The 19,814-nt window shown below is 33.3% G+C and overlaps 3 protein-coding genes across 4 annotated transcripts; 2 read left to right on the forward strand and 1 right to left on the reverse strand.

The window, feature by feature from the left end:
* Positions 1-4,507: 4,507 nt before the first annotated feature.
* LOC115982771 (peptide chain release factor PrfB2, chloroplastic-like) lies at positions 4,508-8,154 on the forward strand. Its single transcript, XM_031105481.1, has 7 exons — positions 4,508-5,361; positions 5,794-6,006; positions 6,510-6,611; positions 6,801-6,938; positions 7,130-7,434; positions 7,541-7,694; positions 7,779-8,154. The coding sequence occupies exons 1-7, from the start codon at positions 4,732-4,734 to the stop codon at positions 7,911-7,913; spliced, it is 1,677 nt and encodes a 558-aa protein (XP_030961341.1). The 5' UTR covers positions 4,508-4,731; the 3' UTR covers positions 7,914-8,154.
* Positions 8,155-10,913: 2,759 nt separating this feature from the next.
* LOC115979545 lies at positions 10,914-13,712 on the forward strand. Its single transcript, XM_031101605.1, has 4 exons — positions 10,914-11,044; positions 11,164-11,286; positions 12,260-12,375; positions 13,043-13,712. Exons 2-4 carry the CDS (start codon positions 11,176-11,178, stop codon positions 13,404-13,406), a joined length of 591 nt encoding a protein of 196 aa, XP_030957465.1. The 5' UTR covers positions 10,914-11,044; positions 11,164-11,175; the 3' UTR covers positions 13,407-13,712.
* An 823-nt stretch (positions 13,713-14,535) lies between these two features.
* Positions 14,536-19,324, reverse strand: LOC115982587. Of its 2 annotated transcripts, XR_004089668.1 has the most exons (7): positions 19,024-19,324; positions 18,646-18,876; positions 18,382-18,555; positions 18,149-18,255; positions 17,590-17,891; positions 16,642-17,499; positions 14,536-14,886 (listed from the first exon to the last, which is right to left on the reverse strand). XR_004089668.1 is itself a non-coding variant. In XM_031105224.1 (6 exons), the coding sequence occupies exons 1-6, from the start codon at positions 19,198-19,200 to the stop codon at positions 16,829-16,831; spliced, it is 1,662 nt and encodes a 553-aa protein (XP_030961084.1). In that variant the 5' UTR covers positions 19,201-19,324; the 3' UTR covers positions 16,513-16,828. The 2 variants fall into 2 exon arrangements, 1 of the variants encoding a protein (XP_030961084.1); XM_031105224.1 differs by lacking the exon at positions 14,536-14,886 and having other exon boundaries at positions 16,513-17,499.
* Positions 19,325-19,814: the final 490 nt, after the last annotated feature.

Consider the following 19,814-nt stretch of genomic DNA (forward strand, 5'->3'; position numbering starts at 1 on the left):
ACTGTCTTAACAATACTTCCTAATTAACTGGCCCCCACACCTTGGTTTCTCTTTCCTCTCAACTGGTTCAGCCCTTGCTAATTTGGTATTTTTGAAGTTCACGTGAGATGCATGTGAGCATTTTGTTTGTGATTTTAACGGATATTAACAGAGGTGTTGATTTAACATTCATGTAAAGTTTATGGAGTAAATTGGCTGAAATAAAAGTTTAGGGGGTGTTATGTCCACTAGTTTAAAGTTTAAGGGGTGTATGAGCATTTTTCCCAACTAAAAATAGAGAGGAAAAGTAATATTGGGTTAAAAAATTCAAATTAACAAAAAAATAATGTTGATGTGGAAAATTGTAAAGCTTCAAAAGCTTATGTGGCAAGCTGTCATGAGGTCAACAAAAAGTCAAAGATTTCGCATTTATAGTATACTAGTATTATGCCCGTACGATACACAGCTTAATCAAGAATCATGTGTAAATTAATGAAAAAAAATTATTTTAATTAAAATCAAATAGATAATAAAAATAAAATAATCTTTTACTCTATTTTTTTTAAAGGAAATAACCTTTTACTTTAAATTATATAATGAGTGCTCTGAATTAAAATTTGTTAAAGGAAATAACCTTTTACTTTAAATTATATAATGAGTGCATGAATAATTTGTAAACTAAAGAAATTTTTTATTAATTTAATTAAAATTAAATGATAAAATAAAGAAATCTTTTATGTTGGGTTATATAATGAATGCATATTGTGTAAGATTAAGGTTTATATATATATATATATATATAAAATAATAACTGAAAGCATATTTTAAGTGGTAACCTTAATTCAATGGTCAAGAACAATCCAAATGATTAAACTTTAAAAAATGAAAGTGGAGAAATTCACATGAGAATTTAATTGTTGTCTTTGAAAGATGGGGAGGAGACACCAAAACTTGGGCGAGTTTCACCCTATAAAAGGAAAAAAAGTATATATATATACACACACAAAAACTCCAAGATTTTTGGAATAAAAATAACTAAAAGTTAAAACCTTGGAAATAAGTTTGCATTAATAATTGAAAATAACTTTTAACACGTAATAGAAGAATGGAAGAGTAAACCAAAAAACCATACAATAGGTAAAAAAAAAAAAAAAGAAAAAAAAGCCTAATAACCGTGTATATATACACTCCACCTAAAAGGAATCCAAGTAAATATCAAATACCTAAACTTCTTGAAGTCTACGTTAATATAGAGTTTTGAAGAAACTAAATTGCAAAAAAATTTAGATAACAACAAAAAATTAAATATTACACTCGATATATATCACCATATGTTACATGCCATTATGCGTGCTATTCAAACTCATCTGTGCGCGCCTAAAATGAGGCTTTTGGGCCTGACATCACTTGGGCTCACAACTTATTTGTAAAGTGGGTTTAGGATTTCCTACTTCGGGTTGTTCTCGACACAGAGACTTAGTGAAACTGCCTCTCTCTCTCTCTCTCTCTCTGAATCATACTTTTTCTCTACTTCTCTGTTTCTTTGAGAACCTTTCAACAACCATTTTCTTTCCCCAACTTCTCATATTTATAGCTCTAAATTAGTGAAGAGATCATAATTGCTGCCATAGTTAGTGCAATTGGAGGTCCAATATCATCAGTCGTAAGTAGATGGTTAGGTGGGAGTGGAATGTGGTGAAAGTGACCTTAGAACTTGGTTCCCACTCCAGCAGACATGCCCGGCAGCAGTGCTTCCCAAGGTGCTGCCGGGTATGCAAAGGATGGTGTGTTTGGACGTTATTCTTTCTTTATTGTTCGGGAATGATTTGCCGAGCAAGGACCAGGTGACAAAACTTGGGCCTGCAATTTGTGTGGGTTCGGACTGGGGTTTTGGCTAGAAAGAGGCTGGGGCCATGGGCCATGCTACTGGGTTAGAATTCAAGGCCCAAATGGATCTGGGTACCATGGTGTTGTACATCATCAATTTATGTGGAACTCTAATTCTATCATTTAAACTTTTTTTTTTTTTTATTATGGGACGTCTAAACTTTTTAAAAGAAAAAAAAAATCCTAATTTTCTATCATATGTATCAAACTTTTCCTTTACATGACAAATTTTTATCTTCACCAAGGATGTTTATTTTTTTTGGATATATTAGTTCTCTCTTAAGTATAGTGGTTGTATGACACCAACCAACTAAATTAATTTTTACAAAAAAGAAATTTAATGAATTTTCTGAAATTTGGTGCAACCACTTGGCACAATTACGGCTTCTAAGCTCAACTTTTATTATATAGTATATGATTTAAACTTTTTTTTTATTATGGGACGTCTAAACTTTTTAAAAGAAAAAAAAAATCCTAATTTTCTATCATATGTATCAAACTTTCCTTTACATGACAAATTTTTATCTTCACCAAGGATGTTTATTTTTTTTGGATATATTAGTTCTCTCTTAAGTATAGTGGTTGTATGATGCCAACCAACTAAATTAATTTTTACGAAAAAGAAATTTAACGAATTTTCTGAAATTTGGTACAGCCACTTGGCGCAACTACGGCTTCTAAGCCCACATTTTATTATATAGTATATGATATAATATAGATGAGTGAGATATGATATTTTAATAAAGTTTTACCTAAAGTAAATTAACTATTTTAATGATTATAATAAATCACTTGAGAGGCGACATTAATTTTAGACATATAAATTCATGGCTTCATACATATATTGTGACATTTAACCAAATATGATGTGTAGTAGATAAAGTTGATATATTAAAAGGATGTAGCTTCTGTCAAGTGCATAAGTACACTGGATACGATATGATGCATACATGTGTCTCTATTGTACTAATGCATTGGATACAATACAATACAAACATGTATCCACATCATATTGTATTTAGTGCACCGATGCATTGGATAGAAACTTAACCTAGTTAAAATACATTGGGTGAATGAATTTTATTATATAAAAATATAAAATTGTGATATATTGTATAATCAAAATAATTCAAATAAATATAAAAATTTATTTTAAATTACTTCAAACTTTTACTAGTAAAAATGTACATTTATTTAACATTTCAAGAGACTTAACGGAGCCAAACTTCGGTTTCACTTTCTGTTTTTCACTAGAATCACCCCGAATTTATGGTAAGGAAGATTTGATATCAGCTTTTTAGGCCCACCCAAAAAAATCTGAATATTTCAATTTTTTTTTTTTTTTTTGATAGGATGAATATTTCAAATTTTGATATCTGATATATGGTTTTGTTATTTCTTTTCTTGATTTCATTTTCTTTCAATTATAGCACTAAAGATTATCCCTATCTTTGATTGATTTTTTTTCCTTTCCTTGCTATAGATCTGTAGTAACTATAGTCGGTGTATGAGTCTCTCATCTCTTTTTACCCTTAGGTCTCATTTTGTTTCAGTTTTGATTAGGGCTGTAAACGAGCCAAGCTTTGCCGAGTAGTGTGTGTTTGAGCTTGGCTCGTCAATAAAAACCAAATGCTCAAACTTGGCTTGATCTTGAGATAAGCCTAAAAACAATATTTGAACTCAAGCTTGTGAGAATGCCTAAAAGCTTGAGCTCGGCTTGGCTTGGCTTGATTATTTAGTCAAGACAAGCTCGAGCTTCATATCAAGTTCACACTCAAGCTCAAGTCAGACTTTTTAGCTTGGGATCCAAAAAAAATTGCATTATCAAATGCTTATATCACCAAAAATCAAGTTAACAAATATACATACATATATATATATATATATATATATTTATATATATAAAATATAATATAATATACTCATTTTATCATGCTTCTAACAACTGTGATTAGAATTTGTTCAAATTACAACTTTACATAATTAAATCCATCTATCATCATTTATTGTCTATAGCTTGAGTAATTGTTTAAAATACAATCTTTACATCCACATTTGTCATTCATACAACCATAATCTTCACAAATCTAAATAAATTAACATTCCAAAACATATATGAATAAACAAGCTATAAATTAACATTCCAAATTATATGTGTAATGTCATAATAATAAGTTTATTTAACAAACATATATCAAGTTATAAACGAGGTTAAGCTCGACATGTTTTGTATCGAGCCCTATTGTTCATGAGCTTGTTCACAAACAATTTTTTTTGCTTGAGTTCGGCTTGTTTATCAAACAAGTCTAAAACTAAGGCTCAAGCTTGGTTTATTTGTAAACAAACGAACATGAACGAGCTTTTTATCGAGCCGAGCTCGAGTTGTTCATGAACGGCTTGATTCGTTTACAACCCTAGTTTTGATCAGTTTTACTGTGTTTTCTTGTTTAGTGTAAAGCTTGATGATTTTGCTTGGTTTGAAATTTGGGGTTTATGGGTTTGGCCCGAATGTGCTGTGCCTGTGACTTGTGAGAGACACAGACACCAAAAGACAGAGTAGAGAAACGTTGGAACTAACGTTAGTTTTGATTCGTGCTCTGTTTAAGTGTGTTGTTTGACGTGGGATATTTGAGGCAATGGATTTATTTTAAATCAATCTCAGCACTTAACGGGGCACTCTCCATTTCACCACGAAATTTGTGGAATATACTTACACGACATCGTTTTAGAGACGGTCTCCCTTAAACCCCTTAATCTGTCTTAAACCCTAACATTCCAAATCCAATCCAATCCAAAAAAAAATTCGCCCTTTGTTTTTCCCAATTCATTTTACAAAATCCCTTTTACAAAATCCCCTTTACAAAAATGTTAAATTCCAAACTCAGAAAATCATGTAGAAGCTCCACAATTTCTCTCCAAAACCCTAAAATTTCTTATTTTTTCTCTTCATTTTCTCACAAATCCACAGAAACCCCATCTGGGTCTTGCCAATTCTCTCATTCAGCACCAGAAAACCCCATTTCACCATCTGGGTCTTGCTCCAATTCACTTCCAAGTATCAAAAACCCTAATGGGTTCCACCAAAATCCACTCTTTTCATCACTCTCAGAATCCAAAAACCCTATTTCAGCTTCTGGGTCTCCCGGTTCTAGGCCTAACTTTTCTGGGTTTTGCCCCAATTCACTTCCAAACACCAAAAATCCTAATGGGTTTCACCAAATTCCACTCTTTTCAACACTTTCAGCTTCTGGGTCTTGCTTCAGTTCACTCCCAAGCAGCAAAAAGCGTTGTCAGTTTCACCAAAGTCCAGTCATTTGGACACAGTCTCACTATTTTAGTACTGAAGCTGTTGTGGAGCCCTCAACCACGGACGGGCTCACCGTCGAGGGGATTATGGCTAGTAATTGGACAATTCTTGATGAGAGTGAGAGTGATTGGAGGAGTCATGCTGCTGCAGTTGCTCAATCCATTCATCTAATCAAGAAGCGCTTGAAGGTATAACATGTAATGTTGTGTCTGATTTTGGTTTTAATGCATTAAAGTCTGTTCCTTTAGCTGAAAGTTAAATCATTCTTGGTCATATGCAGTAGTATGAAGTCTGATACGGTCGTGTGTTGGTATAAAGTTTGTTTTAGTTTTGTCTGATCATAAGAGGTTAATCAAGCATTAATTTGGTTTATATGTCTGTTGCGTAGCAAATTTTAGGTTTGGATAGTTATTCATTAAATTTGTTTAAGCATAGTTTTTTGTATATATTGAGATTTAAGTTATCAAATATGTGTATTTGTATTTGCTGGTTTTCAGTTGAGTCTGAATTCTGAAGTATAATTTTGCTTTACATTTCTGATTATAAGGGTTGAAACAAGTTTTTGTTTTTATATAATATATGGCAATGTGATGTGTACTTTTTGTCGTGTATGGTGGCAGTGGAAGAAATTGGTGGTTAGGTTGGATATGTTATCGATGCAGCTGAATAAGCCAGATATTTGGGATGATCCTGTGCATGCCGGTAAGATAAGCCGTGAACATGGTTCACTTATGGGTAAAATGAAAGAAGTGAGGGCATTTGAGCGAGAATTGTTAGAGCATATTGACATGATTAAGCTTGCTCATGAAGAGAATGATGTGGAGTTGGAATCGGTGGGCACTCACTTCTTTATCTAGGCATGTATCCATTCTATTTTTTTAATTTATAGCTTGTATACTATATTGAACAATGTGGCAAAATTTTTGAAATTTTTTTCTTCATTTAATATATGGTGTATAGTGTTGCCAAAACTTTGGTGAACATGCAATTCAGTGTGCAATGTCAATAATAACTGGAATCAGCCATTTATATATATATATATATATATATTGACTGTGATTGTCATGTGTAGATGATGGAGCAAGATCCTGAGAAATTTTCTTTCTTTCCTAACATTTTATGGATGAGATAGCTTGCTTATCTTTTCAATAGATTTTCTTCCTAATTTAATGTTATGAAAGCAAGCTACATAAATATTCATTAGTTCTACAGATGTTGAATACTTATCCTAATATTCAGCCTTTTTCTTTTAAGTTATAAGGTAATACTTGGTTTTTTCTTTTCTTATTGCCTAGATACCAACTTGTATACATGTTTGCTTGCCTTCTCTTTGCAGGAATCATTGAAAGCTTTGCATAGGATGAGAAAAAATTCAAAAGAGAAAGAGCTTCAAGCTATGTTAGCTGGAGAGCAGGATCCCTGCTCTTGTTACATAGAGGTTATTTTTATATATTGTTGTAAAAGACTAACAGCCTTTAAGTTCATTGCATCTTTTCCACATTAAATGCCTTCATGTGTTTTCTGAATCTTGATAACATGAAAGTTTCCCATGTTTCATTTATATATTTCTTCCTTCTTCTCCTTGTTCACTAGTAGTGGTGGATGTACTTATATGTATATGATATAGGTTCAAGCTGGAGCTGGGGGTACTGAGAGCATGGATTGGGCAGCAATGGTTATGCAGATGTATAAACTGTGGGCTCAGCAACGTAGATATAAAGTAACTGTGGTGGATGAAATGCCTGGTGAGATTGCCGGAATCAAGGTTCATCTTCTCACTAGTTTCTGCTTATCCTTATCTTTGATCAAACTTATTGTTTGTAATGGATTACTTGCTTATTAAAGGAAATTGGCAACACTCACTCCTAGCAACCTACCTATGCTGCTATTGAACAGTGGATAGGCATTATTATTTATACTAATAGTTTTTGGTTTTAAATGATTATGTTCTTTCAGCGGGCAACAATCAAAGTGGATGGTGAATATGCTTTTGGATATGCCAAAGCAGAGGTAGGAGTGCACAGGTTGGTACGTATCTCCCCTTTTGACAGTAACAAGCGCCGCCATACTTCATTTGCTGCTGTTGCTGTAATTCCAATCATGGGTGATGGATCTACCCGTGTACAAATCAATGAATCTGATCTCCGTATTGAGCGATTTCGTGCTGGGGGTGCTGGCGGCCAGCATGTTAATACGACTGAGAGTGCTGTGAGGATAGTTCACATCCCTACAGGAGTTACTGCCACTTGTCAAAATGAAAGGTATGAAATGTGGTGTGTAAAAGTTAAGGAAAAAAACCATTCCTTTTTGCTTTGTTGTTTGGTTAGTTTTCTCAATTCCAAAGATACATTTATGTTGAAAACGCAGATCACAACATCAAAATAAGGCTTCAGCTATGGCTGTGCTTCAGTCTCGATTGGACCAACTTGAGATGGCTCGCCAGGCTCAGATGAATGCGCTACATACACAATCTCTCACTGACATAACTTGGGGCAGCCAGATCCGTAGTTATGTGCTCCATGTATGATCTGGGACCTTTCTTGTTTGTTAGTATTACCATGGACAATCTAAGCATCATTAACTTCCTCTAATATTTTCATTGCAGCCTTACCGCATGGTGAAAGATCTCCGAACTAGCTATGAGGTCTCAGATCCTGATTCTGTCCTTGAAGGAGATCTGGATGGCTTCATCATGAGCTATTTGTCAGCCTCCTTGGATAAAGATGTAGATGACCAATAAATTCAGTTACAAGATTGTCATGGCATGATGCATATAGCAGAGCTGAATCCATGCATGCGTGAACATCTGACTAATGATACAGGCCAATGAGCTGCAACAGCATGGAATTTTGATAGTCATCAAGAGATAAGATAGTTGAGTTTAGACATGGGTTTGCAATATTGGGTAAAGGATGGAAAGAAAAATCCTTCACATAATTATTTATTTTTGTGATAGTGATGGAATTCATTGATGCCGAGTATTTTGGTCAATAATTTCTTATGCAATGAAATAATATCCTCAAGTAAATAAACTCTATATATATATATATATATTTTTTTTTTTTTGCATTGTTTAGTGCTGGTTTTTGCACCCATTTAGATGAGTTGCAATCAAGTATGTTCTTGTTTTCCTGCAATAACAGTAGGATTTGCTGCAGTTGGTATGCTTTGTCCTCACAAAATATTACATGATGTACAGTTCTAATATTATAGTTGTAAAACAGGCACTAATGTGGAAAGCAGGATGAGATCCCCTCTCAATTAAATCCTCTAATTCTCTCCATGCAACACGAGGTATTATCTATTTTTATGTGGTTTACGCTGGATTTTTTTAAGATTGGATTTTCTGAATGTCAGGTATTTTTATTTTTTATTTTTTTTGAACTTGTAAGAAATACTATAAATAAATACTCCACCCCTCCTCTAGGAGAAATTCTTGTATGAGCTAGGCATATAAGATACTTTCCCCTCCTCCCTCTGGGCCCATTCATCCGACCAATAACAGAAACCTAAGTGAATATATATATATATATATATATATATATAAAAAGAGAAAAGTGTCACCCTCACCCCACCTCAACAAAACAGTATGAGAAATTCTCAGTTTTCGTTTGCTTCTCTACAAATTTATTTTATTTTGTTTTATTAGTTTTTTCATTGAAAATAAAGCTTTAAAAACAAAAAGAATATTTTTCTTCTTTTGCAAGTAGGAAACAGTTTGAAAAGAGAGCGAGATCTGGAGTGATGCTCATCAGTAGTAACACAAGAGGATGGGTTGGAATCTCTAATGAATGATGTTGAATCCACACACAAAACCATGAAATTTCCACTGATTTTTGCCAATCACAAATTCCAGAACTCCATCGTACTGACTTTGAATGAGCGTTTCCTCCAAAGTCCAAACTCATTCCAACCTTGATGATCTTAAGTTTCACCTCCCAACACTGCCTCATAGCTTGCCACCACTGATAATCACCACTTGTCTCGTGCCACTGCACAAACGATCCCATCTACTAGTACTACCAGCATCATTCTTGCGTGAAAGAACGGTTTAATGTGATTATCAATTTGGCAAATGTTTTATTGAATTTTTTTTATAAAACATTTTACAAGTTTAACAGAAAGTTTTATGATTAACGGAAAAAATTGTCAAGATTGACCAAGGTCTTATAACCAAACAAATAATAGAAAATAATGAAAATATTTTTCAAAAAATATTTTACTTCAAAAAATGAAGCCCTAATTGAAAATATTTTGCAATATTTAAAAAGAAAACTTTTATTGAATTATTGAAACATGTATCCTTCCACGTTTAAAAAATAATAATTTGGAGTAAGAGACATGTACAAAGTAGCAACTACCAGTAGGGGTTACAATTCATGTTAGCGGGTCTTGTTCACGTCTTGTTGAGGTATGGGTATTCAAATACATAGCTCAACCCCAACTTAGCTCATTTAATAACCATGTCAAAAGACTTAAAACTTGTGACCTAACATAATCTATTTATTAAGCGGGTTGACACAACACTACCTATTTAACTTGTTTAATACATAATCTAAGAAAAATAAAGCAAAAAGAGAGTTTATTTATTTGTTTTGGGTAAAAGGGTTAGGAACTTTAGAGTTTCAATGCTAAATTTATCAATACAACCATTAAAATTCTTTTGATTAATCAATTATATTTATACTTCAAATGTATGTTAGAAATTTATTTATTTATATAAATTAAATAATTTAAGGTTGATTGCAAGTTAAGCAAGTCAATATGGATTCGACTCATTTATTAATCGTGTTAAAATATGTCAACCCGCTTTGACAAGAACCCAATTATACTAAACATTAACCCGCAAAAAATGGTATTGTATTAATGACGTGTTAAACAATACCACCCCTAAGTGTTGGTAAGTGAAAAAATGGGAAGGTTTGAACTTGTTCAATGAAGAGTGGCTTGAATTTCTTGAATTTAAAAAAGAAAAAGAAAAGGAAATTATGTATATTCCCTTCCATGAATCCTCAATAAAATAGGTAAGGCTATATGAGTATTTTTGAGAGTTAAGGAAAATGAACACCAAATAATTCAATACATACGAATTGATTAATTTACACGGATATCCTCACTCTCCCTCCCTTTTTTTTTTCTTTGATAGAGAAATAGAAGTAGGAGAGGATGATGAGATTTGAACTCCAAACAATAAATGTGACACTATAAAGGATAGTAAAAAAAATGTTAGAGATATTATAAGGATATTTTAGACTATATACAAAGATTTCTATTCTCTTAACATACAGAGAGGAAATGTAAGGCATACATGTTATAGGATGTAAATAATTCAAGTTTGTTGTAACAATATAATGCTAGAGTATAGACAGATAACAAAATTTATATTTCTTTTTCACATCTCATTTGTAGACTTTGGTCAGTTTCACATTAAACCAATCACTGTTTTTATCATACATTAATCATAACTTATCATCTCATAAAGTGAAAACAAATTTTAAAATTTGTTATGTATCTAGAATTTTTGTTATATAATATATTAAAAATATAGTTTAAAATACTAATATTAATATTTTTTTATGTAAATATTATTATTTACTCAAAAAAAATTAGTACAAAAAAGTTTGACTTCAAATATATACGAAGATGTCTTTTTTTTTTCAACACGCTATATAACTATATTAGTGATTGTAAATATATAATTTTTGCCATATAATTTTATTTAGAAAATATCTAACAGGAGCTGATCATTATCAACTTTTCTCTTATAAACACAAACACTACCTCTGTTTCGCTAGACACAAAATCACGAAAGAGAAACACTAACAACCCCAAAACATACACACCCCTGCCGAAACATAAACACAGAAATAGGTACGAGAATTTCTCAGTTCTCTTTTTACTTTCTCTATAAATTTTAACACCCTTTTAGATTTTTCATTGAATGTCAAGTTTTAAAAACAAAAAGATCGTTTTTTTTTTTTTTTTCCCAGGAAAGAGGGGAAATGGACTCATGTTCATCAGTGATAACTCCAGAGGATGTGTTGGAATCGCTAATGAATGATGGTACAATAGACGCGCTCAGATTGAAGATCATCAACCAGCTCAAAGCCAATGTAAATTGAAAAAAAAAAGTCTCTTCATTCACATTTCTCTTCTGGGTATTCTTTATTTTTTATTTTTTCAAGTTTTTCGGGTGATTTAAATTTTGGGTTTTTTAAAAAAAAATTATTTTTTATAATTTGTAATTTGAGAGGTACTGGGGCAATGAAGGCGTTGAGTTTGATGGGTTTTGTGATTGATTTGAGTACTAATTTGATATACATAACACTTAATGATATCAAAGGTCCATGTATATAAGCACACATGCACATGATGGAGCTGTCTGTTACATATGAGTTTTGATAATAGAACCCTCCCAATATTTAGTGCAGAGACTTCGTTGTTTGTATCAAAAAGTTCCCTTGTTTATAAGTGTGCGTGCGTCTTTTTTATTAGTGAGGTTTTATATATACAGCTTATGTATGTATTTATGTAAATTTTGTTGATACCAGCTAGTTCTTAGTATAAGTCCTAGTGTTGGTATCACCAATTCTAATTCTTGAACCACATTGCAATTTGTGTGGTCTGCACTCTGCAGTAAGAATTTGTGGGGATGTACTAAATTCTTGTGAATTGTCAACAGTACTGGTAGACTAAAGTGGGTTGCTTATCCAGATGTTTAGAAGAATCAAGTTTAGAAATTTATTGGTGAATTTTTTTAAATTTTAGGTTCATGGTGCTAGCTCCCGTTGAATTTCATTAGGCCAACTAGTTGTCCATGTTTATACAATTCTTTTAGTCTTAGGGACGTGTTGTGACTTGATGAGTTTGATGCCGCCTATGTGAGTGAAATTCTTGGATTTCATAAGCAAGTTCTAGCACAAGTATTCTCTCCTTTGCTTAATTCTGTAATTAGAAAGGGAGGAATGGAAGTAGTGGAAAAAGTTAAAATCAATAGTTGTCAAAGATATCAATGCTTAAGGAAGTACTGGTTTATTTTGATTTTAATGTGAAATTTTTGTATGTCCATGCTCTTTGTTTTTGCAGGAAGAGCTTAAGAATACTACTATTAAAATGGCTGAACAGAGTAAAGTTCTTAACACCCCTGGGGCAGAGAAACAAACCAAAAGAGAGTTGTTTGATGCGCTAAGGCAGGAACTTGAGTAAGTTTTAGTGTTTTTTGTCCTTTTTTCATTTGTCTTTTGAGGTAGAAATAGCCTCCCACGTGCGCACTAAAGGCATTCACTTACTTTTTGGAAAACTCATAGCTTTTATGTGGTTGTAAAAAGGCTTTAGTCATCTGTTGGAAAATTGTCATTATCTTAAAGTTATCTTAGCAGTATCAAATGTTAAATAATGACTGAGTTTACAGTACCATGAAATTTCCTTAACTTTGTCAAAAATTAATAATATGACCAATCCAGTGTAACCAATTTTGATGATTGATGTGGATGGATATATGAAAATAATGAATGAAACTTGAAAGTGGGTTTAGCAATTTTGGGCAGATACCCTGTATGTGGGCTGAATCCATGTGGGTAGATACCCTATATGTACATACCTTAGGTGGTTCAAAGCTTAAATCAACTCTCTGTCAAATTTTAGTAATGCACATGAGGATAGAGCTTTCTTTGTCCATTGCCACTTTTTTTACTCTGAACCTGGGATCTCTAAATGGATATGTAAGAACATCTCACATTGCCAGCATTTGTGGTTTGTTACAATGTCATGGTTTAGAAGGGGTTTCCAATGTGTGACAATACTAATTTTTATGGCACTTGTGACTACTGAAGCTTCTGTAACTTATAATTTTGTATCGATTTCATACAGAGCTCCAGTGCTGGAGAAAGCTTCTAAATCAGTTTGGGAGCTAATTTTGGACAGTAATGGTCTGGGGAAGGAAATTAGTGAGATGGTTGAAAAGGTATTTTCTCGATTGAGTGGCCGGGAACCTCCATTGTTTCCCTTGCCAGACGGTGTGGCTCATATTAATAAAGAAATTGAGAATGAAAAAGAAAAAGGAAAAGGAAAAGAATGGGCTGATGAAAACAAAGAAAAGGAGAATTCTCCCTCTTCATTAAAGAAAAGGAGTTTTAGTGAATTGAATGCAGGAGGTGCATGTGAAGCTGCAAGCATATCTGGTGATTCTCCAGCCATACTAGAAGATTCTAGTAAATCACCCAACCAAGTTTGAAGACACGAGTCACTATGTCATGCCAAGAGCCTTGTGGCTCAATGCCATTACTGTTTTTCTCAAGAGGAGAACCTGGGTTCAAACATCACCTCCCCCACTTGAAAGTTACAAAAAAGGCCACTATGCCAGTTCCCATATCATTACTTATCAACAAGAGTAACTTTGTCAAACGAGCTATTTATAACAGATGTGGGGTGGTGCAAATCTGGTTATTTAGTCTAGATTTTGATTTGTCATCAGTTTCTCAATTCATTTTAATGGAATAAAATTAACATTATTAGGCTATCTAATTCTTTGGTTGCAATTCTTTAGGCTATCTAGTGTTTCGTATTATTAATGAGGTACTTATTTGGAATAAAATCATTTACTTATAAAAAAAGAAGAAGTGAACTTGGCAACTGATGTCTGAAACTGTGTTTGCACAACTGTTGTGCTGTATGATGTTAACTTGATTCATGCAGTTTATACCATAGCAAAGTATCGTGAATATTTCTATGAGGGATGGTTGTATCTGTTGCTTGAATTAGTTAGTGCAGAATTTAGATGGACTTATTTTGTAAACAGCATACTTGCACTTGGGCATATCAGATCTCATTTAGTGATTCATTTTCACTATCACAATGAAATCTCATTTATGATTTCCACTGCTGTCCTCTGGGGTGCAAAGTTGTCGCATGAAATAATATGTAATGATATGTTTTTTCTTCGTAGATTGAAACGGATTATATCTATCTATCTATCTATCTATCTATCTATAGATATATATATATAGATATATATATATATATATATATATGAGCCTAAACTTATTGTACAGAAAGCTGCAGCAGTGTATGGCCATTGTATGGAGGTTTCTGATTCAAAGTAGACCAGGTTTCACATTATCCAATTTCAATCATGCAAGAATCTCCGTTGTGTGGTTGGAAAGTATTTCAGAATAAAATCAAGTCTGGATACGGGTTCTTATATGAGGCAGAGGTATGTTCTTTCCCATATTCATGGAACCTGTTCCCAATTCGTTTGTTTGACAGTAATCTGGTAAGTTGGAACATTCTTTGTAACAGGGCATGCTTTACAGTTAAGGGTGGTAGGTTTGTCATTGTTTGGAATAGAGGGTATCACGTTTTTTTTCTTCAAGGACTTTGTTTTTTGGACACAACTATTTTTGGATACAACAAAAAGGAAAAGTTTATGTGAAGATAATAACATAAAGTTCTAACCAGCAACATAGTCATTTCAGACCCAAATATGTTCGTGAAACTATTTGAGGCAAGATTGGCAAATTGTTGGGATTCTTGCCGCACAGCTTACTTGGAATGTCTTCAACTAAGGACTCTGTTTTCCATTTGATTTGTTGCCTTTGATCATTCTTTCTATCTCCTTGCAACCATCATGTGAGTTGATGTTTAGGTGAATCGCTTTCAATAGAGCTTCCCTAATCGCCAGACACCCTACCATCAATCTTCACTGCACCAATACACTAAAACATCCAGCACAAAATTGCATTGTTAATTTCCTGATAGGTTTTTGATGGTACTCTGAAGTCACATGATCTTATTTTGTTTTATATTATATTATATTATATTATATTTTATATTTATATATATATATATATATATATATATTGAAAAAAAAAAACTTGAAAAAAAGTACACCCCAAAAGAAAATCGACTTAGACCAACTTATATACAACTCTCAAAAGGAGAACTAGCCAGAATACAAAAAAAAGAACTCAAAGAGTGGTCAAGACCAGGGAACTGGCATGAATGATTTTGATGCATGCTAAGCATGGGCATGTGCCTCTGTTAGGACGTGGCTGCCAATTCTCTTGATGCAAAAGACCTCAAACATACTGCCAAGAGTCCTAAAATCACTCTGCAGGGCTGCTAGAGTCCAATTATCCTTCCAATAAATAGCTTAGAAGCCATATTATTTCTTGTGAGCACACCAAGACTATGCTTATGCTTCTTTAGCAGTATGGCTAGAGCTTTACTCAAAGTCAAGTTCCAAAAGGGGATACATAACCAAATAACTTCAGGCAGGCTTTTCAATAACATTTTCTTTTTGGTTGCAAAAACTGAATATTTGGCACAAAAAAAGGCTTGGCAAAAGAGATTGAAAGAGTCTGCTAATATACTTGGTTCTTATGTCCTTCAACCAACTCAAAATCTATTCCCTAATACAATGACATTGTATACAATCAGATCTAGTTGTCAATTGCAAACCAAACTAGACAGCCCTAGTGAAAGTACAAGAGATGAATGAATGATCAACTGACTTTCTTTTGAGAGGCACGGACACAGCATTTTGGGCAGCATGTCCGTATTGGACACGTCACGGAGACACAAAACGGGACACAACAACACAACATTTCTTGAAAAACTAGAATACAACATGTTATGGTCACGGCAATTAATTAATTAATATTTTTTGTGTGGATATATTTTACATGTTTTTGGGCATAATTTATGTTGGATACGGCAACTACTTTATCCGTGCTTCCCAGCTGCTCATTTATATTAGATGGTGGTTGTATATTTAGTATCCACTAAACTCTGCTCCTGTCTTAGAAACGGATATGAAAAACACTAGTACACTAGGAAGCCCTTGTAAAGGGAAGCAAAAGCATAGAGATGTTGTAGGTTTTATTTATAATGCGTGCTAAAAGTAATACATTCGTAACTCAAAAAAGTGAAATGAAAGTATAGTGAGTTTACATGATAAGAAGGATTTGCAAAGCACATACTTCGAAGCTAGAACTGCTTCACACAACAATATGGAAATCCAAAGTTCAAGACTACCTATTTTTCTATTGAAAAAACAAAAAATCTAGTATCAAAAAAAAAATGTAAAACTTTTGCCACAATTCTCTGTGTGACTGACTATGATTGGTAGAGCAAAAATAGTTGGTCTATGTGAAAGTTAAAAATAATATGTATTTTGGGAGACGGAGGGAACCTAGGGAAGAAGAATTTGCTTGTAATACTACAAGAACTCACTAAAAAAAAAAAAAATCGTACCTAGTACACAAATTACGATCACTTTTAATTGAATCCTCCAATTGCCTATTTACAAAAATCTAAAAAAAAATAAAAGTTGGGTACAATTGCCTACTGACAAAAACCTAAAAAATAAAAGTCATACCCAATGCACACATTCTAAACAAGATGACTTCAAAATGAATCCTCCAATTGCCTTGCATTGTTAAACAAGATGTGAGACACATGGTGTTTACCTTCAATTTTCTCTTTGAACAGGTTAATTCTTAAGCTTGAATCTGTGACTTGTATTTTTTCGACTTGCCATCGCATTGGGCTCGACCATGATGTGCTTTTATTATCATCCTTCCCTAATATTATTACTCACTTTTGAATCATACGCTTTATTATCATCCTTCCCTCATATCAATACTCGCTTTTGAATCATGTCCAGTGATTGTCCCCATCAAAATTATTAGTAGTTGTGAAATCTACCATTGTTGGATCATCTGTATCAACTTTAGGATCTGGATCAAAAACTGTATCCATTGAAGTGTTGTTCCCAGGTCGATGCATCATAAAATTCACATTAGGATCTTGAGATTGAGGTAGCCAGTTAACAGACTGTGTATAGAGAGTGCTACTTGCAGGTTGCTCTTCTGTTGGCAACGCCATCAATGAACCCAAGGAGTTCACCCTTGTGACATTCCGCACATTTTTCATACCTGTGTGTTCAGCTTCACCCAACAAACAGGTTTCGAAGTTGCTTGTTGGGTTCATTTCTTTTTGCAAGTCAGGTACTAAGTTGTTCAATGACTCCACCTCTAAGTAAGGGTCATAACCAAATTGAAATTTTTTGTCACTCAGCAATCGGCTTTGAATATCATCTAGGATTTGAGTGTCTGAATTAGGCCAAGCTGCTGACACATTATAGTTTTGACCAGATATGGCTGGATTTACTTGGGTTGGTATAGCCATAGAAAATGGCCCTTGCATTTGATCTCTCCCTAGAACGTTTGCAGGATTAATCATCCTTTGATACCACATTGCCATCCTTGGATCATCAACTCCTTGGTTGCTAATGGCTCCATCTGAATGTGGAGAGAAATCCATAACTATATCATCACAAAAGATTTGAAAAACCAAGTTAGAGTAAAATTGAAGCCTTAGAATAGGATGGAATTGGAATTTGCACAACGCAATACCTGATATTGGTGAAGTTGAATTCGTTGTAAGAAGGTATTGTTGGTGGGCTTGTTCATATGCCTGAATTTGTTGAATAGATTTAAATGGCGAATGCATACTCGAGAATGGTAAAGGTAACTGCCCGTGTCTATAAAAATCCAAAGAAAATTCTTTACGCCCATTGTAGCAATCTGTATGGAAGTAAGGAGAACTAAGACTTGGGAAAGGTCTTTGGCTCAACTTTAACAAATTGGGGTCACATTGCAGGAGCTTCTCATAGTGTTTGTCAAGGGTTCCTGGAGGAAATTCAAGATAGTGCAACCTGAGGATAGCATGCCAACATCAAAATTCATTATAACTTGAAGTCTTGAACAGAATAAGACATTTACAACTAGAAAAATAATTCATTAATTGGCAAAAAAATCATTATTACTCCTAAAACAGAATAACACATTTACAACTAGCAAAATATGTGTTCAAAGATGTGACAAAATAACAAATGAACCAAACAAATATTGTAATGTAGAAACCAAAAGCAATGTCAACTATAAAATTTCAAAAGTAGAAACCAATACAAACCTGTAAATTTGAGCTTGATTATCAGTAAAGTCTGAACTAATCTTCCACATGGTGTGCTTGCGCGGCATTGGATTACTTTCGTCAAAGAAAGCAGGACGATTGTTAAGCTGAAGACAGTTTTAACCACATCAAATTGAGACTCAAGAGGAAAATGAAACATCAAACAAAATAATGAAACTAATATTAAGAAAAAATTTAATAAAAAAAAATGAAACTAATATTAAGAAAATAACCTCAATCTCTAGAATTCCAGGCTTATCTTCCATAATTCTAGCTCGAATTCCTATAATATCAGACCATTGTATTTCAATCTTTTTCTTCAAAGCATTCTCTAGAATTTCCCACACTAGTTTTCGCTTGGCAAAATAAATCTTTACTACTAAAGCACCTTCACGTGGAGGCTGTACCTGCACATTTTTTTTTTCATTTTTTTTAGTTATGTTATTGTAAGAATAGAGTTTAAAATTTTAAATTGTGGTAAACAATTGAGATGTTACCATCCATGAGCCTATTCTTAAGAGTGATGCACCGAAATTTGAAGCCTTCAATTTCTCAGAATCGCTAATAAACTTTGCTTCTGCTGCAGCACTTGCTTTAAACTTTGCTTCTTTTGCTGCACTTGCTTGTGCAGCAGTATCATTAACTATGTTGTATATGAAGTCCAAGCTTGACTCCGAAAGTTTCAAACCCAACCATGGTAAACTCATAAGAGTTTGATTGAGATAAAGCTGATAAAAAAAATTAAAAATATAAAATAATTGATTCTACTTAAAAAACCAATCGAAAAAACTCATTAACACGAACTCAATGATTAAAACACATCGGGAAAAATAGAAAAACACATCTGAGATAAAAACAAAACAAAACAAACAAACCTTTTCGATGTTCTCAACTGTTGTTTTTGCTTCCTTCAGTCTCTTCTTTGCTATTTCTGAAATCTGAATCCAATAAGATGTCTCTTTCCTACTATTCACAGAAAGAACCAGTGGCCTTTCAGATCCTCCACGTCTCTCTATTAACGTAGGAATATGACCATCGTGGCCATGCACCATGACTTTTATACTTGCTTCTGCTGGGTTTTTTTGCCGCTGTTGTTCTGGTTGCACAGAGAACTACCATTCATATATATATATAGATGTTGACTCGCTGCTATGGCTGCGGGGGAGTTGAGTAAAACGAAATTTGTGGGAGTGAAGTAAACCCAATACTGAAACAGAAAATTACACCTCTTTTATACGAAGATGAAACACCACTTTTATAGGAAGATGACTCATTTTTCACGGTTCCCTTTCTTTTAGTGCTGGGATAAAGGCCTAAAAGAACTTGAGACATATATGTCACTATTAAAAAAGAATTTACTATACGGTAAACAACCTTAATAATTATAGCAAAACTACTTTAATAATTTGTTATAATTATAATTATATTAATGAATGAGAGTACTTAGTTAGTGTAACCAACACTTTTCGGATCAATAAAAAATTATTTTGAGAGCAATTTTTCAAAAAGATTGGTAAATTTAGAGGTGAAAATATTAGTTTAAATAATTGTGAAGAGATATTTCATCGGCAAAATATTGTTTTAAACATTTGGATATATTTTTTTTTTTTTTTTTCTGTTAGCTTTTGAGAAAAGAAATTACAGTTTTTTATATATAATAATTTAG

The sequence above is a fragment of the Quercus lobata genome, chromosome 3 (assembly GCF_001633185.2).
Source record: "Quercus lobata isolate SW786 chromosome 3, ValleyOak3.0 Primary Assembly, whole genome shotgun sequence".
Classification (NCBI taxonomy): Eukaryota; Viridiplantae; Streptophyta; class Magnoliopsida; order Fagales; family Fagaceae; genus Quercus; species Quercus lobata.